At 37.2% G+C, this 25,669-nt stretch overlaps 1 protein-coding gene and 1 long non-coding RNA gene across 3 annotated transcripts; one reads left to right on the top strand and one right to left on the bottom strand.

The window, feature by feature from the left end:
* Positions 1-1,486: 1,486 nt before the first annotated feature.
* On the top strand, positions 1,487-5,985 carry LOC149676693 (uncharacterized). Its single transcript, XR_016366515.1, has 2 exons — positions 1,487-1,990; positions 2,191-5,985. It is a non-coding gene; the product is annotated as an uncharacterized LOC149676693 (long non-coding RNA).
* On the bottom strand, positions 3,939-24,806 carry LOC149676694 (uncharacterized). 2 transcript variants are annotated; one of them, XM_089837757.1, is made up of 3 exons: positions 24,351-24,806; positions 17,476-18,002; positions 3,939-7,863 (listed from the first exon to the last, which is right to left on the bottom strand). In XM_089837757.1, the coding sequence occupies exons 2-3, from the start codon at positions 17,876-17,878 to the stop codon at positions 6,275-6,277; spliced, it is 1,992 nt and encodes a 663-aa protein (XP_089693883.1). In that variant the 5' UTR covers positions 17,879-18,002; positions 24,351-24,806; the 3' UTR covers positions 3,939-6,274. The 2 variants fall into 2 exon arrangements, with proteins under 2 accessions (XP_089693883.1, XP_089693884.1); XM_089837758.1 differs by lacking the exons at positions 17,476-18,002; positions 24,351-24,806 and adding an exon at positions 7,955-8,716.
* Between the last annotated feature and the right edge of the window lie 863 nt (positions 24,807-25,669).

The raw sequence follows: 25,669 nt of genomic DNA on the forward strand, positions 1-25,669 counted from the left end.
GAATTAATAGATGAGATAGTTGAGTTTTAGTCTTATACGTTTGCGCCTACGTTAAGCCACGCCCTCAGCCTTTTTACCTTATTAGACAATTTAAGAATTGAAAGTTTGTCGCGAGAAAATTAACCTTAACGCATTCGAATTTAAATGCTGCCTGGAATGCATACAAATACTAGGAAACACCCACTGTTTTCTCTCTCTACCTCGATCTTAAAAGGGGAGGGAGGAGTTTAATATATTGCGTGATTAATGGCCCTCATTACTATTTTTTTATTTTCTCAAATTTTAAATACATAGATTTCGTAACTTCATATAATAAGCCCCGCCCCCTAAATAAATAGTGCTGCATTATTTCAAACAGTTACTGAATACTCAATTATCTCATCAAAATATCCCTTGATGTAGTTTCGCTCTCTATACTAGTCGTAGCCGTACAGAGCAGCATCTTCCTTGGGCCTTGGCTGGAAGATTTTCCAAACCCCTCTGAACCCCAACCTACCCACCCACCCACCTCCTTCCATCTCCATTCTCTCCCCCCTCATCTGGTATCCCCTTTGAGCCATTGAACCCGTCGACTCGTCTCCTACCATGGAAGCTCCTGCCTCTTTCTTCCCTCCTTAATCCACTCTGTAACCTCCCCCCCCCCCACTACCACCCCGTTACCCTCTCTTGCCATTTTACCTTCCTCTCCTCGAACCCCCTGAAACTCCGTTTCACCCCCATTACTCACTGGAAACCCCTATTCTAGCCCCCTTTATATATATACTCTTTTCCTTTAGCTGTTATTGCTAGCTAGGCCTTGGATAGATTGAACTATGCTGCATTTTCGATCCGTACCGTACAACAAGGGTGTATCACCCCTCGTGGGGGTTTGGGAGGGGGGTGGGAAAGATCTGAAACTATCTTTGGTTGGTTGCTTGAAAACGTCAGCTACCCCCCCTCCCTCCTACTCGCCTCTCTCCTCTCTCTCTGCCGTCTCTGATTTTAACACTGTTTCGACGAGACTAAAAGGTGTTTTATGTGAAATTTTTGAAGTTGAACAGATTCAAATTAAAGAGAGTATCACTGTTTTTGAGTTGCGTTGAGATTTGTAGCAGACGATTTTTCCATTTAAAGTTTGTTACTCCCTTTCGAAGTTTGATACGTTTTTACGTTAGAGTGAAGGGAATTTAGGCTTAACTTTTTTGATTGATAGGATGGGAGATTTATTGATGTGTTAAGAAAAGGGGTTTGGTTTTATGATCGGGTGATGAAGTCAAGGTTTTACTAAAAGGAAAAATTGCACACTTCACTTTCTCTGTCTTTAATTTACTCCTGATACACTACTCTTAAAATAGCCAATGTGTTTCTTTAGCCTTTTAAACATAATATTAAGTTAATAGTTACAAATAAAATTTATTTGAATGTTTCCCGCATATTTCTACTTCCTCTGTTTTTTTTTGGGGGGGGGGAGGGGGGTATTATTTTTTTTTGTTTTAAACTCGAAACTAGTTAAAAAAAATATGACATCTGCGATGAGAAATTTTTAGACAAATAAGATTCAAGCTGCAACACATAAAAAAAGCTTCAAGATAAAATGCCAGGTGAAAGTTCAGTTTGACGCGTGCGCAGATCAGCTTTTCCGGCCTATATCCCAAGCTGAAATTGCAATTCCATATCAACCCTGAGTAACATAGTTTAAACCAAGTAGTGAGACCCATTAAATATGGCTTTAGCAAGTACTGCAAATATAACATGAGATCAACTATTTGTATATCGTATCTCGAGGCGCGTGCTGGTGTTCTTTTTCTCGTGAAAAATAAAAAATAACCCTCAAAAGCTAAATTTCTCGTGAAAATGTAATTGGTATGTGAAACATTATGCAATGTTTAACGTGTCGATTGTATTTAGATTAGCGTATAAATGAATTTTTGACCACTTCTTTTTTGGTCATTTCGTTTTGATATCCATTAGAAATCTATTTCATATTTCGTTATACTCCAGAGAGAAAAAGGTTTGTGTGTGTGAAAACTGGTTTCATATCTAAGCCAACCCCTACTCTGTACCGCTGTTTTCACCTCCACCCTTTTACCCAAGCTTCCTTGATAGGTAACCCTACCTACCTTGGATTTTTACGAGTCTTGTTCGGACTGCAGATAATTTTCGCTAAAATGAACTAGAAAAATTCCTAACCGTTTTCTAATTTAACTTCAGTGTAGTGAATATTGTCAGAACAAATTAGTCAAGTACTGATTCAAACTGAACTGCTAGCACAGTCTCTTGGACCACCAACGATCTAGCAAAAACTATAGCGAACTGAAAACTATGTAATAGTGTGCAGAGAAATTTCCTACTCGGTTTTTATTGCAGTGAACAATTAATCAAGTACTGATTCAAACTGAACTGCTGGAAGTCTCTTTGCCCAACAACGATCTGACAAAAACTACGTATACATAGCGTGCACTAAAGGGCACAGGGTTGCCAGAATTTGTGAGAGCATCTCGGGGTTGGAACTGAATGATTTGAATCGAACTGAACCACTAACTTTTTTCACTCTGTTGTAGAAGATAGCGGTTGAATTACACTCAGAAAAATTGTCTGCACACTATATTTTAATCTTTCTGACTTAATTAGTATAAATTTCATGTATTTATACTTAAAAAAAATAAAGCAAGTCCATAGGGAAATAATTTTGATTTTTCAATCTAGTGCGAACGTAGCTATAATATCTTTTACCAAGCAAGTAGATTGTATTGGGAAAGAGCGGGAAACATTGGCTTGTTTCTCCCCCTCTTTATATTTGCCGCCCTTTTTAGCGTGTGGCCGCCTATGCTCTCATAGTCCTCATTGCGACCCAAGGGTAAGGGGGGTTTGGCGCTGCTTAATAACCTTTTTCAAACAAAAGGAGAGAGAAAGGGAGATGCTCTAACCCCTTTTACTAAAGGAAAAGCGTTCATTTGTTGACGACCCCCATTCGCTAATAACTTCTGCTCGCCTATTTAACCCTAAATGAAATAATAACGCCCGCTATATAACACCAAAGTACTTAGAAAAGACTCGTTGTATAACAGATTTACCCTCCCGGTCCTGTACTGTCGACCCCAACTAGACATTAGATACCGCTTGTTATTCTAGTTAATTATATATCAATTCTTGTTAATTGTTGACGTTCGGGTCAAAAGTCTAACATAGGAAATAACTTCGCGACGACGGGATTTTTTCATTTCTGGTTTGACGCTCGTCGGAAAGTTGAGCAATTGAACTTTACGCCTGTTTATTATTTTCAAAATAAATTAGGCTTAGGTGTTTGTTGGGACTAATTTATTGTTTCTTAAGATCTAATATTTATAACATTAATAGTGAAAATTATTTTACTAGACATTAGGCATAACTTTAACCCTAATATTCGTATTTCTTTTGGACAGTTTCCGCTTCTTTTGAAAGCTTTTCAAATTAGACTTAGTTACATCAAGAAGTGATATCTAGTTTATTAGGGAGAAGATATAAGATGCCTCAGCATTCGCGCGCCATAGTCACAGTCCCCCTTTCAAAATACAAGAGCGGGGGGACGTAAAAGGAGGCCGGGCTATTTCGCCTCTCCTCAGTCGGAAAATACGTAATTTTCGGGTCATTCGCGTCGCGCTGACGTGAGTTTTCAAGAACCAATGATATGCTAGTTGTAATTTAGAGGCGGCGGGGATTAACTCCGGACCTACGTTTGGACTGGAGATAAAGCTGGAAATGTGGATCAATGAATTTAGACGTTCTCCCTAATAAACTAGATATCGCTTCTTGGTTATATATGTTAAGCCTAGTTTTAATAATTTTCCTTTTAAGCCTAACTCTGACATTTATCTCGTGCTTTAAAATTTAGGCTTACCAAACAAAGACTATAATGCTTGCTTATATCTATAACTCCCCTTTCCCCGTTTGACCTTTTATAATAAAATCAACAACAAATATTAAATATTTTCAAGTGAACATAATTTTTATTTTTTCATCAATTAATCAATTCATGTGCGCCAATAATTATTTTCATTATTTTTTATATTTAATAATAATAATAATAATAATTATATATATATATTTTCCACCATAAATTTTTATACACTATTCTACTTGACGAATGATCATTTTTATTAATTTTTAATCTTCATTTTGTTTTATTTTTCCTTATGTCTTTTACTTAATTTATTTACATCAACTAGAATAATTATAACCAATAAAATGGCAATTAATCAATGGTTTTTTTGTTTTTATATATATAATAATAATATATTTTATATAAGTGAAATAAAAAACAAAATGGCGGCGGCGACGGTATTTCAAAACTAAAAGCAAAATGGCTATATTTTCAGCGGGCACAAACAAAAAATTAAAACAATAATTAACAGTACTTTTTTTAATTAAACCATAAAAATACTATGAAACAAAAATAATTATATATATTGCAAATTTATATATTTTGTAGCAAAATCTGATTTTGGCTTTTTTTTATTATTTATTTTTTTTTTAATTAAATTTGGGCAAAATTAATTATTCTGGCTATAATATTTAACTATATTTAAAGGGGATGGGACCTGTTCGCATTAGGTCTAAAAATTTATCGATACGAAAAGGGCAAATGGACCCGTACGCATTATAGACTAAAAATAGACCAATACCAATGGGACAAAGTAACCTGTTCATATTAGTAGATCTAAAATAGACCATTATCAATACGAAGAGGGAAAATGGACCCGTTCGCATTATAGATCAAAAATAGACCAATACTACCGGGACAAAGTAACCTATTCATATTAGTAGATCTAAAATAGACCAATAAGAACCGGGTTGGGGGGGATGGGGTCGACCTTTAAACAAAATTAAATATAATATTATTAATTTTCAATTAATTAATATAATCTCTGCATAATTTAAAAATAAATTAAGTACCTTCTTTAAGTTTAATTGGCATAAACTTAAAAAATAAAATGGGATAAAATATACAAAAATCTTCCGAAGGGTGTTGTTTAAATTGTTCCGCCTAGTCTATCTCTCTCTGATATTTAGCATTTTTATTAAAGCACAAAATATTTGCGACCTAAATAAATACGTGGTGGCTTACGAAGAAAAAAATAAGTATTTTTTTTTTTTTGAGTGGGGCCCTGTGTGTAACAGTCTATAAGCTCTTCAAATGAAAAAAAATATATATTTAAAATATAGGGGGCGTTCATGCTAGTTTATTCCGTCTTTTTGATAGAGATAGTCTATTTTCAAAATTTAAGAGGGATTGGGGGAGGGTAGGAATGGTTGGAAACGAAACTAGGCCAAGTTAGGTTCTTGCCCACATAGCAAAAGCTGAAGAAAAATGTTCTTAACCACCAGGAAAAAACGTTGTGTTTTTTACTTAATTTTTTTTTTGAGATCAAGATTTTTATTGTTGATATTAGAGAGTGGTTTTTACTTATTTTATAATCTTTTGTTTTATAAGATTTTTAAAAAGAGAAAGGATTTTTTTTTTTTTTTTTTGTTTTTCACTTATTTTTCGAATTTATAATTAGGCTAAAAGTTGTTTTTATTAATTGCCCGGGGGATGGAGGGGGTTAATTTTAAATAGGATTTAATCCTGATTAGTTTAATTTAATTGATTGGTTGATTGGAAGTTATTATTTATTATTTTTTTTTGAAAGCTTGGCTTTCGTTTTTATTTAAGGAATTTAAGTTAATTTGGATTCTTTTAATTATTTTTTTTTTATTCTGGTGAAATTTTGAACTAGTGCGAATGTAATCTTGGCCAATTTTCAAAGTTCATGTTCGAAACGGTTCACGCTTTTTTTTCTTTAAGTTATAATTTGGTTACAGCTATAGTCGATTGTGAACTGTTTCGATGCATTTACTGTTGAATTGAACTATCCTGATTTTTGTAGCGTTCGTAATATAATTATTAGATAATTAGGTGTGAATGCACCACCTTAATTACGTGATCATGTTCGCACTGTTCAAAATATAACCAGTGTCTAAAACAAATTAGACGCATTTTAAAAGAAGTCCATCTGAAAATATAGTTAACTAAAATTTATAGTTGTTTTGCCACATGATTAGCCACAAAAAATTCATTTAAAATTAAATTTAACAAATTAACTAATAATAATTAATAATAAAAAAATCAGTTTGATCTTTTTCCGTATCGGGGAAAAAATAATTACATGATTTAACTATTTACATTAATTAAACTCATATTTGCCATTATTCGTTTTAAGAAGTTTTTTTGTTTCAAGTTAAGTCGTCCTCGATAAGGTATACTTGTTAAATTTTATCACGTATCTAAAGACGCTAGCAAACTATGATAAACTACCGAGTCCAAAATGGGCATTCCGGGTGTGGAGTAAGAATTTTCAGTTCCGTTTCCGCAATGCCCGCCGCTGCCGAAACTATCGTGATTGTTGTTGTTGTGTTGTTGACCGTGATGTAGATGATGTAGCGTCCTATATTGGGTGGAGCATTGTCCCGTTGACGCGTGATGTTGATTGGTTCCTAAATGATCGTACATGTAACGATTAGCGCAATTGTTTAAACTCTCCAAAGTAGTTCTAGAAAGTTCGCTGACGTCATCGCGAGAAGACGTGACGCCGCCATTTTTATTGTCCGTTTCGTGATGAGTGTGATGATGGTGATGTAAAGTGTCCAAACTGAGCATGCGCGAGTCGTGTTCGCGTTGCTGCTGCTGCTGTTGTTGTTGTTGGGACGAGTCGCAAACGCGTTCGATGGACGATAGATGAACGTGACCTACTCTGACGCAGTCTAATTGATTGACGTTGTGCTGTTCGATTTTACTGACGTTGGAAGTTAAATTTTGATCGTGACGTTGTTGCTGTTGCTGCGTCGAGGATGACGTCATGGAAGGCTGCGAGCAGTTTTGTTCGTGATTATTATCAAAGTTGACGGGAGTTGGCGGACTCTTGGGAATGTGGATGCGCAGAAAGTCTTCGTTTATACCGAACATTTCGTCGCACGAGCTACCTTCGTCCGAACTACTTCCTCCGGAAGAGTCTTGGTTATTTTCCTCCGCGTTACCCGTCTGTCTACCAACGACGCCCGAACACGAAGACGACGTTACCGTGGACACCATTTTCTTATTGGGGTTATTGGGGAAACCGTCTTCGGGAGGTTGATTATCGAAACCCCAACAGGAGGCTTGTTTCAAGTTACTGACGTAATGCGGTTGCGAAGAAGAAGTCATTGAATGGTTCTGAACTTCCTTGCACATCATACTGGATGACGTATCGCCTAAACCGTTGATTTGCACGTCCATACCGTAAGATAACTGATGCGAATGATGCAAGGGGTGACGATGATGGTGCGAATCTTGGATGGTGGACTGATGATACTTGGCGAATCGTTCGTCGCGAATCTCGCGTTGCAACCTTTTCATGGTATTGTTGACCAAAACGGACCTTCGCAAGAAAAGTTCTGGATCCTCGATTTTACGCAATTTGCTTAAGGACATCTTCAGGACTCTTCTACGTTCGTCCTTGAGACGTAGCCTCGGACTCCAAAGCATGGGTACGCGCCTGCGCGGTGTAAAAAGGTCATCTTCATCGACGCACGGAGATGGTGGATCTGTGTCCTTGGGAGGTGATGGTAAGGGCAATGGCGGTGAGGTGTTGGTTAACAAAGGCAAATCGTCGGCTAAAGACGTGACGGAATCATCCCTGCTCGTTGTCGAATCGACAATCGCGTCTAAGCCATCGATGGATTCGGTTCTGCAACGTTTACGCGGGATTTCTTCGACACAGTCATCCAGTCTCGTTTGATCCGTCAATTCCTCAACGCCCAAGAAGGCTTTCCTTTTGTTTGACTGTTCCTGACATGATTCCATTAAAGTATCATCGCATGGCGCCAAATCTGCGGAAGAAAGAAACAACGGAAATTGAGGTTACGCCTATGTTTTGATAAAGTCAATTATAAAAAAAGGTCAAATGCAATCAAATCTTACACTTCATATTAAAAACTGGATTGGGGAAACTCTTTGAAGATAACCGTACCGAAGTTCAACAAATTACCATTGTTTTTTTTTTATTTTTGTACGGTTACTTTTAACTACTGTTCTTCTCACTTAATTAGTAGATTCGGCTAGTTTAGCATAACACTAGAGAAGATATAGTCGCTAAGTGCCAGAGAGCGAGCGAGCAAGCGATCCTTGGTTCAAAGCTGATTGACGTTATCCCCCCTACTCGGGTTCATCTTGGAACTATTTGAGCTCCCCCTTCTTCTATTTTCTATCTACCCAAAAGTTTGTGTGTGAGATATACACAGCGAGGTTTTCCCCCTTCTCTAAGTAGTTCCCTTAACGGCGCCACCGTTCGGTCATTCTCGAAACTAAAACGAGAACCAGAGAAAACCCCGGAGCACAATGACCTTGCGCAACTAACGCCTAGCTCCGCCGCTGCCGCTGCTGCTATGTTTCTCTTATGCCCTACCCGGTCGCGACTGTCTCAACGACTGGCTGTAGACTCCTCTGTCCTCCAAACCATACCAACCCGGCCAGGCCCCAAATTTCTATTCTTTCCTCGCAGCTGAACCGTCGGTATAGAGACAACCTCGATCCACGGTATGGTATGGTATTTTCTATGGGATGAACCCTACTATTTCCCCCCAACGTTTTCTCTCATTTTTAACTCCTCCTCCCCGTATTTCTACCCACCCTACAGGGGGAAATTGTAGTTAGTTTCATACTAAGTTGGTAGCGAGTCTTTAACCAACCCACCGCTCAACTTAAACAACGAATTCAACTACGGGGTATGCCTTTGGTTCCGCTATCAGGTACATTTGAATATAACGTTGATCTCAACGGTATACTGATGTACTTAGGCTATGCCTTGGCTGTATTGTAACTTCAGCTTGAAAAATTGATTTCGTTTCAATTTATGTTTGAATTGGGGACTTACGTTTAAGAGTATGTTTTAGCCTTCGCTTTTAGTCTAAGGTTACGTTGAACACCCAATTCCGTTAGTAGTTTGCAACAAGTACAAAGTTAGGGTTAGGTTACTTAGCAAGCACCGGTTCAACTTTGACAGTGTTGCATTCAAGACTGGTTTTAAATGGACAAGTCATTTTTCAAGCAAACCCGCGACTTCTACCATAGCCAGAAAATGGTCTTCCAGTCCTCTGAACCCAATCTCGAGTAAAACTGAATGCCCCAGACATCAGCCATTACTTACTCTACTTTGAACAACCTTAAAACCCTGTACTAAGACGTTTTACTTAGGAAGGTCCTTACCGCCTTCAGTCCTAGTCTCAAGTTACTATGAAATGTTTATTAGAGATTCACCCTAGCGTCATAGTTCCCGCCATATCCGTACAGTGGCGCCAAAATGCAAACCCCCCTCCCATCCCCTTTTCTAACAAACCATCTATCCATCGTGATGCGTTTGGGGGGACCGAGCATTCAAGTACTGAAAGATGTTTGGTAGGGGGTTCTCGTTTTAAACGGGAAGAGATAGTGTCGTAGTACCCTACCTTACCTTCTATCCATGGAGAGCTAAACGGAATTCCAACACCACAAACGCTCGCTTGCCCACCCTTCTCTAGAGCCAATTGTTTTGTTAAAAATGTTACGACATAATTTGATACCTTTGCTGTAATTTATGAGATCGTAAATTAGATTTGCGAAGACAATTTTGCGCGCGCAAGGTTACTAGGTAGCGCGCCTAGGTAGGGGGGAAGTTGAAATGAAATTTCAGTGTTTTGAAACACCAACCGTTACACACACGTTTTGGGTTGACGACGGGGATACGTTTAAACGAGTTGAAATTTTAGTCCGGAAAGAGAAATGTAGCATTTCCGGCTTAAGTATATGGTTATCTCTAGAATTAAGGAATGTTCATAGAATTTACCTCCCAAATTGTTTCGTGGCTTGGTGGTAATCCTTTTAACTTTGTTCATTATTTTTAAATAGGATAACGTTGGCTGTAAGATGGTGGACATAGATATAATTTCAAAAATTAAGTAATTTTCCCTGATGTTTTAAAGTCAATTTTCCATGATGTTTTAAAGTCAATTTTCCCTGATGTTTTAAAGTCAATTTTCCCTTATGTTTTAAGTAATTTTTCCCTGATGTTTTAAGTCAATTTTCCCTGATGTTTTAAAGTCAATTTTCCCTGATGTTTTAAAGTCAATTTTCCCTGATGTTTTAAAGTCAATTTTCCCTGATGTTTTAAAGTCAATTTTCCCTGATGTTTTAAAGTCAATTTTCCCTGATGTTCTAAGTAATTTTTCCCTGATGTTCTAAGTAATTTTTCCCTGATGTTCTAAGTAATTTTTCCCCGATTTTCTAAGTAATTTTTCTCTGATCTTTTGAGTCAATTTTCCCTGATGTTTTTAAATCATTTTTCCCCAATCTTTTAAAAGTCATTTTCCCTAATCTTTTAAAGTCAATTTTCCCTGATATTTTAAAGTCAATTTTCCCCTGATCTTTTAAGTCATCTTCCCTGATCAATTTCAATGTCCACGTCAGTGTGTCCAAAACTAGTTCCATGAACTTAACATGCATAGAAAAATTCTGAAATCAATTTCCTGACACCCGTTTTCAAAAATCCCTGACTTCAAAAATCCCATGAATATCTAAACCTATAAACTGTTGAATGCAGGTATCCATCTTTATTTAGATACCCACCAAAAGCCGATAACTTGATTTATACCCTATTAAATTCTTTCAATAAAAAGTAAAAACCAACCCCGAGATTATCTCAACACATTTCCTTATCTTTTCTACCACCCATATATATCTATCTACATTAGGTAATTTGAGATAAAACGTTTCCGCGCCGCCATATTAGAGCTCTAGTTTAATTTAATTCTCATTTTGATCTTCTCAACAAAAAAAATTAAGCTCCGGAAAACCAAAATATAACTTCTATTTTATTTTTTTTTTATTTTTCAAATCATACCAGCATACATATCTATATAAGAAGAGTCCCTTTATGGGTGGGAAGTTGGGGTCGAAAAGTACTATTAAATCGCCCACGGTGAGGTACCCATCCGCGGATACCCCATGTCCGCTTTCATGGAGTGTACAAAAAAGTCTTAATACCCTTCAGTTCATCTCCTTAAAGATGAAATTTCAGACATTTGTACCTTAAAGGATGGTCCCTTTAAAAGGGCACCACCAAAACCCTCTTTCAACCTTTCTTTCCCCCCCCCCTCCTACCATTCTTACCCACCCCGGCCTTCGCGTCCTCGTTTTCCTTTGGCCGAAGCCCGTAAATCAGAGCGAACAGGCCCCCCCTTTTCTTCCTTCCCCCCACCCAAAACTCAGAATTCCCTCTCAGTCTTCTCCCCCCTTACTGTATCTTCCCCTCTCAGATTCTGAGCACGCGAAACCTCCCCCCCTCCACTACCACCCGAACCATTTTCCAACCCCCCCCCCCCATCCCCCGTCAAGGTTTGGTCCATCTTTCCTTATCCTAATTTAACTTGAAAGTGAAGAGAAAACCGTAGAGACTTCTCTAAATTCCCTGGTATTGTTATACAAATTCTTTTTCCTTGTTGCCATCTTAACTTGTCGTTGGGTAAGGTTTTCTCAAGAAAAGAATGAAGAAGTTCGCCTTCGCTAAGTTTTAAAGTTCTTTTTATTGTGTGCCAGTCTATAAGTATATATACATTCGAGGAGATATATATATATATATATACAACGTGGGTTAGCTATTCGAAGTTACAAATAATTATAATCTACTGGTGTTTTTTTAAAGAGTTGTGGAATTTTCATCTAAAACAGTAGTTAAGAAATATTTTAAACTATAGAAGATATTGTTTACTCTAATAGCTAAACCACTCTGTATGTATTTTCTACTGAAAAACAATCTTCGGTTGCTTGAAACTTGCTTAGGGTTTTTTTTTTCTCTCTCTTTCTCTCTCAGAAGAGGGTGATTTATAATGTGATGGGTTATGTATTATTAAAAGTTCAATTTATATATATTTTTTATATCTATGTGTAATATTTGTGGTTGCCGTCAGGGGGGTGAGGGTGGTATTTAACTTAATACATATTTATCAAACAAAAAGGGGGCCCGTAGGAAAGACCGGGGGAATTATTGTATACATTATGGTTTAACAGATGTTTTGATAAATTATTTAAGCAATTTTTATTTATATCAGTTTTATTTTTATTTTTTTTTTGTGGTGCCGAAAACCGGGAATAGACATTTTTTTTTTTTTTTGTTATAGTAAATTGAAGGCTTCCTATGAACAATTACCTTATACAATTAAGTAATTTATTGGTTTTAATCACCTAGTTGATATATTAGGCCAAAAAAGTGCACTATTAATAATAAATTAGTTTAATTTTGATTTTCAGCGATCGAGTCAATTTAATTATTTTATTATCTCAGATTGGGAGGGAATAAAATGGCTAGCAATTTGTAAATCGTGAATCGAATTCGACTACCACGAGCGGCACGTGAAAATCCGCTAAGTTTAAGCCATTCCTAGCTTCCGTCAGCGCAACTAAGCGGCTTACAACGTTGGAATGCGCCTTTTACAGCGGCTTAAGTCGCGGCGGTAAGCCTAACGTTCTGTTTATTATTACCCTATCTTTTATAAAATCACCGTCGCCTCCACCCCGAGTTAGATATCTGTCAATGCGTTTAGGCGTAAGAGACATAACACGACACTGCAGCTATAAACCTACACACACGAACAAGTGGTTGTTTGGCCGTAAACCCCCAATAGATCCTAATGTCTCCTGTCCCCAATAACGCAACCGTAAAGAGGCCCAAGGTTACCTTTACACCCAATGTAAAGATACTTTGAACCCTGGGGCGTAAAGTACATCTCTGTTAGCTAATAGACAAACATGGGACGTTTAGGTCGTCTAAATTTTAGGTCCACGTGGTATTGTACCGCAAGAGGGCGGGCGGCCTCTGCAAGGAATTAATGAAATGGTCTATATAGTTTGCGTACTAAAAGGATATCCGTTGTACCTTCGACACCCATTGTTTTGACATCCTATTTATACTATATATTATTATTTTGTAATTGTAACTGATAGAACGATCCCTGGATTGGAATTGTCTAAGGATTTGGTGGGCTCTATTCAATTGCTAATAACATAAAGCGTGTGACAGGTGCGTTTGGCAATGAGCGAAACTTGAGGTAGAAATAATTTACTTCGGGTTTCTCGTTGAATTCTGATTATTGATATGATAAATTTAGGGATAGTTTTTAATTTATCGAATTTTAAATTTGTGGTCGGCTGGTTGTAATTAATTATGGCTTAAATCACTTAATTTTAAACGGTAATTAATTATTTAGGATTTGATTCTAGATTATTTGGTACCCCTATGTTATATTTAGGCCTAATTTCAGGGGTTTATTATATTTAAGCCTAATTTTAGGGGATGATACATTGGGCCTAATTTTAGGGGTGTTACATTGAGCCTAATTTTAGGTGGTGTTACATTTAGGCTTAATTTAAGAGGTTTATTACACTTATACCTAATTCGGGCCTAACTTAAGGGGATGTTACATTTAGGCTTAATTTAAGAGGTTTATTACACTTATACCTAATTCGGCCCTAATCTTAGGGTTTATATTGAGGCAAAATTCAGGCCTAATTTCAGGGATTTATTACATTTAAGCCTAAATTAGGGACAGTATCCATGTTTTTTATTACAAAAACATTGATAAGCCTTTTCAATTTTAGAATACAGCTAAAAAAGAAAAGTCAGTTTTCAAAGTGGTGGTTTATGTCAACAAACGTGTTGCCAAAAATTTAGCGTGGCGAGAACGTTATTTGAAAATAGCAACACGTTTTTCTCCCCCCCCCCCTCAGCCCACCCCCGGGGGTCTCCTTCTAATCCTTCCCATGGAAAAAATATAAATAAGCAACCAAGAAAGAGCTAGAGCTTGCATCTTACTTAAGCCTAACGTGTTCTTATAACGTTAGCAACTGTTGCGCAAAAAGGAGTTTATATAGGGAATTTGCACGCTTTGTAAGTTTTGGTGGTAGTATTATTGTAGTAGGAGTTCCTGAAACAAAATCCAGCGTGACATAAAAGTTTCCCAACTCGGAAATAAAAGCTCTCCTTTAAAGAATTTAAACGAGAAATCGAAAGTTTAGAATATATATGGCCAATGTTTCTTTCAGGATATAGCCGACGAACCGCCGTACCTATATAGGTATAGGGGGAAAAATATAAATACTAATAGAGGGAAGGTAAATGGGTCGAAAACGCGGAAAAGCACATTCTAAATAACATTGCTCAAATCATAAGTTACTGATTTTTTAATCCCTCTAAGTTTCTGCTATAGTATAGGTGCGATGATGGATTGCGCCGCGAATTTCTTTGCACATTTTTTTTTCTGGTTAAGTGGTTAGGGGATGATGTAGAAGCCATATTCGGTATTTTGTACTCGTTTAAAGGCGATCATTTTACCTTAGCGTTTAGTGTCGCAGAACTAGAATATTTGCTTCGCACTTCTCTTACCTAAATCTATGCTCGTTATATTGCGAATATTACTATGTATATTCGGTACTCGGGAAATAGCGAATATCACCACGAATATTCTGTACTCGGGCAATACCGAATACCACCACGAATATTCGGTACTCGGGAAATAGCGAATACCACAACGAATATTCGAGACTCGGGAAATAGCGAATACCACAACGAATATTCGGTACTCGGGAAATAGCGAATACCACAACGAATATTCGAGACTCGGGAAATAGCGAATACCACAACGAATATTCGTGACTCGGTAAAGACCGAATACCACCATGAATATTCGAGACTCGGTAAAGACCGAATACCACCATGAATATTCGAGACTCGGTAAAGACCGAATACCACCATGAATATTCGAGACTCGGTAAAGACCGAATACCACCATGAATATTCGGTACTCGGAAATAGCGAATATATTCACAAATATTCGGTACTCGGGAAAAAGCGAACCTATGGCTCCAACTAATAATGTAAGCCTATTTCCCCAACCAAGAGCGCGTCAAGCGGACACTTGGAAAAGAGAATATTTTCAAAGCATCTAAACAGATTTACTATTGCCTATTCTACAATGAAGACTTATAAGTCTATATTATATCAACTTATGCTACCTTAAAAGAACTTATAACAAAAAAAAGTTTCGACCGAAAAACCGTCAGGAAAAAAGAAACATTTTTTTTTCTTTTCTCGAATCTGTACGAACTACCTCGTCCTTGCTCTAAAAATATAACTAGCTCATTTGCAAAGCATTTTTCCCGAAGTATCTCTCTTTCTCTCCCCCTGCTTTTTCGCGCGCGCAAAAATCTCTTTTTCTCTGGTCCAAAACTCCCCCCTCTCCCCTTGTTGGCCCCGTTAACGACAATACTGGTACAGCTCCCCCAAGCGGTTAGATTTTGCATTATTTAGCGAGGGTGGTGTTGGTGGGCTAATTTCTCTCCGAGCTTAATTTCCGCCTTTGCTTTAGGGACGAACTCGCCGACGGGATCAGGCACGCCGCCGCCGCTTTTAATATATAAGATGGTTGAAATGTCTGTAAATAACGCTTTAGAATTTAAGTTAATTCGTTATAACAAATTTTGACAGCGTATTACTTAACGAAGTTGAAAATAATAATAAGAATAAAATATGGATATTGATAATTTTAAATTATAAACATTTCTCAACCATCTCATCTACGTTACGTGCGCTCGTGATTTTTTTTAATTTTTTTTTTTTGCGCGAGAGATGTTGCCTCCATCCTTAGAACAGTTCCTATTGTTTTAGCGCCTTTTTTACACCCTGTAGATATTTTTTTAAGTCGGTATTTAATAAACACAATGAATTATATTTTTTTTTTCGTTACAAGCTTTTAAACGTTGCGGTTTTTAACTCTTTTCGGTTGTTGACAATTTACCCCCCTGATTGTTTAAACACCCCATTGGTTTAAAGATATCTCTTGTCTTAATTAGTTAATTGTTTTAACCCTTAAAAAACAGCAAAAAACACACCCTTGTTTTTTATATACGTTACCTATGGGGTATTTTTTCTTCAAAAGATTTTTTCTTGATATTAAAATTAGATAGCTTTGGTTTTTAGTTTAAATACGGCAAGAAGTAATATCCAGTTTATTAGGGAGAAGGTATAATAAATTCGCCACGTTTCTAGCTTTTTCTCCAGTCCAAACGTATAGTAGGTCCGGAGTTAATCCCGGCCTCTAAATTACAAGCAGCATCTCATTGGTTCTTGAAAACCTCACGTCAGCGCGACGCGAATGACGAAAATTACAGTCATATTTTCCGACTGAGGAGAGGCGAAATAGTCCGGCCTCCTTTTACGCCCCCCTTGTATTTTGAAAGGGGGAGTGGGACTATGGCGAGCGAACACTTAGGCATCTTAATACTCCTTCCTAGTAAACTAGATATCCCTTCTTGGTTTAAATACGGTATAACCCTGACATGGCAAAATTGTCATCGTCACTATATACGAAACCGGTTTAAACCGCCCGTATAAATCATATTCATTCACAACTTTTCTACGTCAAAACTAAAACCAGTTTCCCGTAAGGCATTTCCTCTAAATATTCTAGCAATTGTTACTTAATTTTGTGTCATCTAGCAGGCGCGTTTATGACCTAACAGCTGTCTTTAGAACCACCGAATAAAGAATGACGCTTGAAACGTAACTGTCGTCTGCTAGTTAAGTTTCTTCCCAAAAACGTACGTTAAAAATATTTTAGAAAGTACCTAAATTATGTTTTGAAGATTAGGCTTAGCAATAAAGATTAATTTCAGCGCGCGAGCTAAGAATAAAGATCACGTGACTTTGAAGTTAACTTGTTTAGGATGTTTTAGCATATATATATGTATTATATGCACGCGCCAGACCCTAAAAGTACTTGATCACGCGATATTCCCGTCGCAGTTTTCTGGCCCTATCTCCTTTGTTTGTTACTTAATTTCATATTAAGTTTGCAGTAGGAGTCAAAGGCTTAGCTAACGTTATTTTTATTGAAAAATTGTACTACCCCCCCCCCCTTTTAAGGGTTATGAGTTTCCATGAAATTAAATGAGTTAAGATTAAATATTATGTATTAAAGCTCTGTTCACACATTCAAATCCTAGACGGGGACTGGAAATTTTTTTAACAACGTATCGGTTAATAATCAATCAATTTTTCATTCCTTCTTTTTCAATTTTTATCTCGTTGTTAAATCTCAAATGCGAACGCAATTTTTTTCACTAGTCGATACGATAGTTCGAACTAAACCAGCAGAAACTATAGCTTATCTTACGTCACTCATGACGTATTCCCACCCCCTTTTCCTTCAGAAGGGGGAAATTATATACTTCTATCTCCCCACGCGAATTCTCTCTCTCGCGCGCGCGCCACTGTTAAGAGGTGTCGGAAAGTTGCTAATAAACGTATCCGCCTGTGTATTTTTTTCTATAGATTATTACATAATGTCCCTCCCCTTTAGTATACTACCGAGAATAGGGCTGGAAAAATCCCCGAAAAAAATAAATTCTTCGCTTACTAGAATCGGTTGAAGATTCTGTTGAAACGGTTTGAGAGTCCCGGCTTGCGGCGGTACGTAGAATTGACGGGTTCAAACTATTGTTGACCGCGTTGCTTTTAGCGCCGTCTATATTCGATGAGGGAAACGGGTTAGCCGCCGTTGTTGTTAGTTCGGCAATCGGGTTGGCGTTGGCCGATGACCAGGGAGTTTTCAAAGTTGACCAATCGGGGCCGAAATCTCCTTGTAGCATTAGGGCCGATTCGAAGTCTATGGGTTCCCCGTCAAATCCGCAAGGCATGGCTAATTTGTTGCGGTGGTTGTTGTTGCAAGAGTTATTGTTGACCAGGTCGTTGTTAGATGGAGTTGCTAAAGGTCTAACGCCCCCGCCTCCACACGATGGGACGGGTAGCACTAAAGTCATGGCTCGCCAAGGCGAAATTTTGATGAAGATAGTCCACGAGTCACACCCGGACTCCCGGAGACTTCTTCTAGCAATTCCCAAGAACTTCTGGTTTTCTTTTCAGGGACGTTTTTTATGACAGTTCCTAGAATTTGAAAAATATATAAGATTTTGGGTGTTAGTTTTCAATTTTAAACTAAACTAAGTAAGAAAACCCGTGTTAACCACACCCCTCCTTTTACCAAAAAAAAAATTATAATAATAAAAACATCAGGTGGACTTTTATTTTGAGTATTACTAGGGATAGATTCAATTTTGGGAGTAGGAATGGAGAACGGTTAGTATTTACTTCAGTCTGACTCATAGACCACCCAGTAGAGAGCCCCTCTCTCCAACACGTAACGAAAAGATTAAATTATCTTATTGGGGCTCACTTAAACTACGTTTTGATGACGTTGCTGACGGGGACGGCGAAAAATACGTAATTCCTTTTTACCTCTGTCTCTATGACCCGCCTCTTCTTTCATACCCCTCCGTCCCGTGGAAGGGGGTCCGGGATTTTGACGCGCGCCCACATTACTCTGTTCTCCATTCCTACTTCTAAAACTAAATCTATCCCTGGTATTACAAATTTGCAATCGATGACCTTCACTTGACCTTTTCTGTCCAACCCAGAATAGCGATAACAACACTAGGAAGCGTGGGTTTAAGAATTGTGATACAAAGGTATGATATGCATTGGGGAGTTAACCTTTAAAGGTTAAAGGTTATTTTATAATAAAGACCATCAACATTCCACCATGTCTTGAAAGGCCAGTTTGTCCTGTCAAAAGGAAAGTATACTAGAATAATTCTGACCCTCCCTACCTTACTAGCTAGTTTTGTTGACAAGAAATATATAGATATCATTAAAGGGGATAGAAAAAATTATTTTCCCCCCCTCTCTCTCTTGGAATTAATCTGCGCAGTGTTGACCCTTGGTGTGAGGCGGGTTAGTCGAGTACTGATTCAAACTGAACTACTAGCCTTTCTCTCTTACAGTTTCCTGCCTCAGCAACGGTCTAGCAACACTGGGAGGAAAGGCAAAAGTGGAAATTATGTATATCAAATATCTACATAAGTTCATAAAATATGTTTCATAAGTAATTCGTAATGTTATTGGAGACTTTTGAAAGCTAGTTCGAAGGAGAACGACGCGAGAATTGATTACTACACTCGGTTAATTTTGCAATCCATCTTCCTATTTAGCCTGTACTAAGCCTTTCACAGCGCCTCACCAGGCGTATTCGCTTTACTTCGAATCTATGGCCTACCTCCCTCACTTCATGACAAGCTCCCGTTTGTAACCACTGACAAACTTATTGTGAACATATCTTATAAACTTATGGTATCTAGTAGAGTATCATTAACTAATTGTGACGTCACACGTGTGCAGTAACCAGTGACAAACTTATGGAAAAATATCTTATGGTATGTAGTAGAGTATCATTAACTAATTGTGACATCACACGTAACAAGAAACCAGTGACAAACGTATGGAACATATCTTATAAACTTATGGTATCTAGTATAGTATCATTAACTAATTACGACCTCACACGTGTACAGTAACCAGTGACAAACTTATGGAACATATCTTATGGTATGTAGTAGAGTATCATTAACTAATTATGACGTCACACCTGTACAGTAACCAGTGACAAACTTATGGAACATATCTTATAAACTTATGGTATCTAGTACAGTATCATTAACTAATTGTGACATCACGCGTGTACAGTAACCAGTGACAAACTTATGGAACATATCTTATGGTATCTAGTACAGTATCATTAACTAATTGTGACGTCACACCGTGTACAATGTATGTATGTATGTTCATTTAATGATATGATCGTTTAGTAACTATAGATATAGATATACAGAATTGAAGAAGCGAGCCGAAGGGTCACTAACAAATACTTATTGATTTGTTAGGGTTTCCTTTAGCTCATTGATCGAAATATATACACTCCACTTCCCCCTCTCCTCCCTCCCCTAGTCTATTCCATTTTCGCTTCTCTTCCCCCCCCCCTTCTTATTGGCTCGTAAATATTACGTCCGCAAATCGCTTTTGACAAAAGCGTATAGCATATATAATATACAATGTATATACCTTGTCTTTCAAGGCAATATACATATATGAATACTTATACACTCTATACACTACATACTTGAGAGAGCTTTACTAAACATCTTTTTCAAGTTCACGGCACTTTGACAACACATTTTATGGTTGTCAGAGAGGACGGATATTAGCCTTTTCATATCTTTAGTGTTGATATAGTCTTATAGTATGGTTAGCGTCGTCTGTTTTAGCGTCGCTGTGCATTTTAACGACAATATCTAACGATAATTATTATACAGAGTGTTACAAAAAGGGAGGGCCGAAGTATAGTGGGATGGGGATATATTTTGAGTCGAAGATAGTGTTTTAGGGATGACCCCTTAATTAAATTAGAAATCATTGTCCTTCAGTTTCTTAATTAAATATAAGGGGTCATTCGTAAAACATTTTAATCATAACTTGTTTACCATTTTTCGACATTATGTCATAGCAAGAAGTGATAACTAGTTTACTAGGGAGAAGGTATAAATTCGCCACATTTCTAGCTTTATCTCCAAACGTAGGTCCGGAGTTAATCCCCGCCTCTAAATTACAACCAGCATCTCATTGGTTCTTGAAAACTCACGTCAGCGCGACGCGAATGACGAAAATTACATGTATTTTCCGACTGAGGAGAGGCGAAATAGCCCGGCCTCCTTTTACGTCCCCCCTTGTATTTTGAAAGGGGGACTGCAACTATGGCGCGCGAATACTGAAGCATCTTATACCTTCTCCCTAGTAAACTAGATATCGCTTCTTGGTCATGACACCGAACCCTTATTTTGGAATACCCTGTTAATTTTTTAAGGTGATCATTGGTGTTCATATAAATCAAACAACATGGAGGGTTTATACCCAGAGTTAACTCTAGAGTTGCAGAAATTAAATAGCAACCCTTAAAAATAAATAAATAAAATAAATTCGAAAATCCTTTCTTTCTTTTATAAAACGCGCAAGTATTTTTTTTTTAAGAGCAGTTCTCAGCAAGTGGCCCATATCGGGTTGGTTGGCTTTTATATATATATATACAGTTATGCAGTAGACATTATATTTATCTGACAGGGCGGGATTAACCCAGATTTGTTTAGAAAGAGGGAAAAATGGGGAGTTGCATTTAGGGAACAGGGTGATTTTCATCGTTTGGGAACCTTTACGAATAACGAATACAGTTTTCTTTTGTATAATTTTTTCTTCTTCTCTCTTTGCTAACTTGAGTTGGTTAATTTAATATATCTTTTGTTGTTTTGATGATGAATATTGAAGGAGTTTTGAACGAAGTCTAGGATATTATTTAATGTTAATTTTAACAACTTTAATTATTGTTAATTAACTATCACAGGGTTGCCAGTGGGTCAGGGAAAACCTGGAAGGGTCAGGGAATTTTAAAATTGGCCAAAAAGGTCAGTTGATTTAAAAATGGGCTCTAAAAGGTCCGGGAAAAATAGGAGAATTTAAAAATCGGACAAAAAGGTCAAGTAAAAATCAGGGAATTTTAAAATGGGCCAAAAGTTCAGGGAATTTCAAAATGGGTCAAAAATGTCAGGGAAAAATCAGGGAATTTTAAAATGGGCCAAAAAGTTCAGGAAAAAATCAGGGAATTTCAAAATGGGCCAAAACGTCAGGGAAAAGTCAGGGAATTTTAAGAATTTGAACAAACTCAGGGAATTTGGTTATCAATTAATAAACAATTTAAAGTTATTAAGGTTTGCATAATTTGAGCGTGATTATAAAATTAGTTTTTTACGAGTGTTTAAACTTGAAATTAAAGGTGCTTCTATTTAATATAAGGCGTAATTTAAATAAAAAAAATTGTTAAAACTATTACTAAGTACGGTAAAATCAAGATTTAAATTTAATTATACTTAAATATGACACTAAAAGTCTTTTTAAACCCAAAACGTCGTTCAAATGTTTTGTTAAAACTGTTTACAAGCCGGCAGTAAGTTTCCAAATTGAATTTCGACACGTACTACGTGATCTCATAGGTAGTATTTCGTAGTACGGATGGATACTATATACTGAATAAACCCTTCTAGGATGTCGGCCACTTACCAACAACATAAATTCCCCCGCATATCATAAATTTGTCATATCTGAATGATAAAGGAAAAAATACCCGGCAAAAACCCATTACTTTAGAAATTCCCTGAATTTTAAGGTATTTCCTGCCCATCAAAGGTTGACAATGTTAACAAGTGAATTCTTAGACAAATTATGTTTCAAAACTTAATTATTATAACGTTTAAAGTTAGAATTTTCCATGACCTTTGTGGGGCCATTCTTAAACTTCCATGACCTTTTCGGGGGACTATTCTTAAACTTCCATGACCTTTGCGGGTCCATTCTTAAATTTCCATGACCTTTTCGGGGGTCCACTCTTAAAACTTCCATGACCTTTGTGGGTCCATTCTTAAATTTCCATGACCTTTTCGGGGGTCCACTCTTAAAACTTCCATGACCTTTGTGGGTCCATTCTTAAACTTCCATGACCTTTTCGGGGACCCACTCTTAAAACTTCCATGACCTTTTCGGGGACCCACTCTTAAAACTTCCATGACCTTTTCGGGGACCCATTCTTAAAACTTCCATGACCTTTTCGGGGACCCATTCTTAAAACTTCCATGACCTTTTCGGGGACCCATTCTTAAACTTCAAGGACCTTTTCGGGGGTCCATTCTTAAAACCCTTAACCTTAACGGGGACCCCATTCTTTTAACCCCTTTAACCTTAACGGGGACCCCATTCTTTTAACCCCTTTAACCTTAACGGGGACCCCATTCTTTTAACCCCTTTAACCTTAACGGGGACCCCATTCATTTAACCCCTTTAACCTTAACGGGGACCCCATTCATTTAACCCCTTTAACCTTAACGGGGGCCCATTCTTAAAACCCTTAACCTTTTGGACCAACCAAATTTTAAAATCCCTGGTTTTCCTTGACCCATGGTCCTATCAACCCTGTTTACAAAAAAAAACACACACAAATTAAAAACAACTCAGGTAAACTATCACACCCCTCCCATTGAAATTTGCAACCACATAGAAATAAAATAAAATAATATAAAATGAAAAAATACAATATCATTGTACTTGGAATGAAGTTTCAAAAGTTACACTATCGCTTTGCAAGTAGTACAAGGGCGTTAAGTTAAACCTATAGCTAGCGTTGTATCAAGGAGCTGAAAAAAAGGGTGGGGGGGGGGGCGCAATCCAATAAAGAGAAAGGTGGAGGGAAAAGGGGGGGAACCATAAAGTTTAAGAGCTCTTTTTTTCATAATGATTGTAGGTGTACCATTATTTTTCTACAACCCCCCCCCCCTTCCCGGTTAAACCCCTTTGAATACCCAGCTGAGAATTAATTTTAGAAGATTAACTTCTCGACTTGATCTATTGTTATGCATATAAATATTTTATGTATTTATTTATGCAAAATTCCAAGGGGGTAATAACTCTCTGACCATTTTAGTACTAGTAAGATAGGGTTTTTAAAGTTTTGTTTACGCGTGTTGTTGGCACCTTGTATGGAATTGATTTATTACTAAATTTACAACAGTTACAGTGGGTGATTGGTCCCTTACGACTAAATCTTTTAGTGATGCACCCCTCGGGGAAAAAATCTACTTTATAAAGGTTTAGTACCGTTTTAGTGATTAGCCCCTTTGTATGATGCGTGTAATCGCTTTAGTGACCTGCCCCTCGGTACGTTTATGTAATTTATTCAAAGGTGGTTTAAAACTGTTGTCTCGAAATTGATATTTTTACATTTTAATTAAAATGAGAGCAATTAGGCTTAACTACTTTGGGGCAAAATTATTTTGCATACGTCATAAGTGAAATAAGTCTTCAAAATAGTTATCTTATCTCGTAATTGTAGCCCTCAAAAGATATTGAAATTAACAATACAAAGTTCAAAAGGCAAGTTATTTCGTGAGAGTGCAATTTTAAGGGGAAATCTGTCTTAAATTCTTTATTAACTTTGAAGTATTTAATTAAAAATAACCCTTTTTTCCATGAGTTATAGAGTATATTGATAGCTTCTTGTCAATTAAATTAAATTGCACTAATTATTTAATTAATATCTAATTCATGGGAACATTGCAAAAAACCATAACAACCAACCCAATTATGAATGCCTTAATTAACTTACTTAATGAATCAATATTTGATTTTAGAATAACTTGCAATTATTTCCATGAATTCTGATAGCTCAATGACTATTTCAATAAGCTAATTAATCTATAAGTCAAGGGATATTGCAAAAAAATCCTTAAAACCCAATTATGAAATGCCTTTGTTAAAATTAATCAGCCTACCCCAAACAAAAAAAAAATAAAAAAATTTCTTCACCTGTTTTAAATGTAGTGAAAACTTGTATAATCCAAATATAAGGCCTTAAGCACAAAGAAACAAAAATCCAAGTTTTTATAAAAGTATTGTTTAGTGTTTATGGGAAATTTTAAAACACAAGTTTATGCCTTCCGGAAATTTAATAGCACAAAATCCACAAATCACGTTTGCGCGCGGGAAATTCAAATCTTGGTTACCCACTCATCTTTTAAATTGTTTATCCAAAACCATAAAAAAATCTAGCACGTTATGGTTAATTTTAAACCTGAATTAAATTCTACTTAATGGCAAGATTTTAAAGGGGGGATTCCCCCTTAAAGTTATTAAAATAAATTATAAGGGGGGGTTTCTCAAAGTCGCGTTTCGCGGGAGAGTTTGAAAAGAGCGTCCGCTACTCGCGAAGTCCTTGGATGGAATGAATTTCCCCCTAACAGTGTTCCTCTCTTTTCGGGAAAATACAGAGAGACAGAGGAGCTTTGGCAAGCGAAGCCCCCACAATTCTCTGGTACTGTTTTCCCCCCTTCTGTATTTCACTTCCCCCCCTCCCTCCGATCAACAGCGAGTCACGGCACGGCGGGCGCGCGGACGAACTTAGTCTGAGGTAGGGGGCGCTGTGCTCCTGCTCCCAAAAGATGGAATAGGACGGAGGAGGATGGAATGAGGAGGAATTGTGGATTGGGGTGAGGGAACGGGTGGGGTAAAATTGGGGGATGAAATGGGGAGCTAAAATATAACAGAGACGCTCGCGCGGCCCTTTCAGAGTCTCGTTCGCATTCGATCTTTTCATTTATTTATTGGTTCCTACAAAATACCCCAAGACTAATAATCCCTAGATAAACAGTTCCATTGAGGTCAAGTTTGCGAAACTTTTGTTCGTTATGAAATAATTATGATATTTAAATTAATTATTATAAGTTTTTGAATTTAAGTTCCTTTTAATGTTACCCTGGTGATATGAAAGTAATTATTTGAGGCTTATATGAAACGTATTTAATAGACTTAGGTCGACTTTCATTTATAGTTTACTCATATAGTCGTACTTCTCATAGTGAAAATAAAAGTATTACTAATAAATGTATTTCATATAACAAATAATGAACAAAGTGCGAACATAATCTTATTTTCACCCTCTTTACCTCACCCCACCGCCTCCTCTGAGTTTTCTATAGAAAGCGGGGGTTGGCAAAACTGAGGGGTTAGATTTTGGTAAAGCTCTTATTATACAGAAACTAGAGGGTGAGGGGGTTCTCTAGGAGGGTAAAAGTGGGGGGCTAGGAAAATGGCTTGCGCCAGAGAAGATATTTATTAGGTGGGCGAAA

This window comes from Phalangium opilio, unplaced genomic scaffold (assembly GCF_054372755.1).
Source record: "Phalangium opilio isolate 3A_F unplaced genomic scaffold, DU_Popi_V2 ptg000045l_1, whole genome shotgun sequence".
In the NCBI taxonomy this organism is placed as follows: Eukaryota; Metazoa; Arthropoda; class Arachnida; order Opiliones; family Phalangiidae; genus Phalangium; species Phalangium opilio.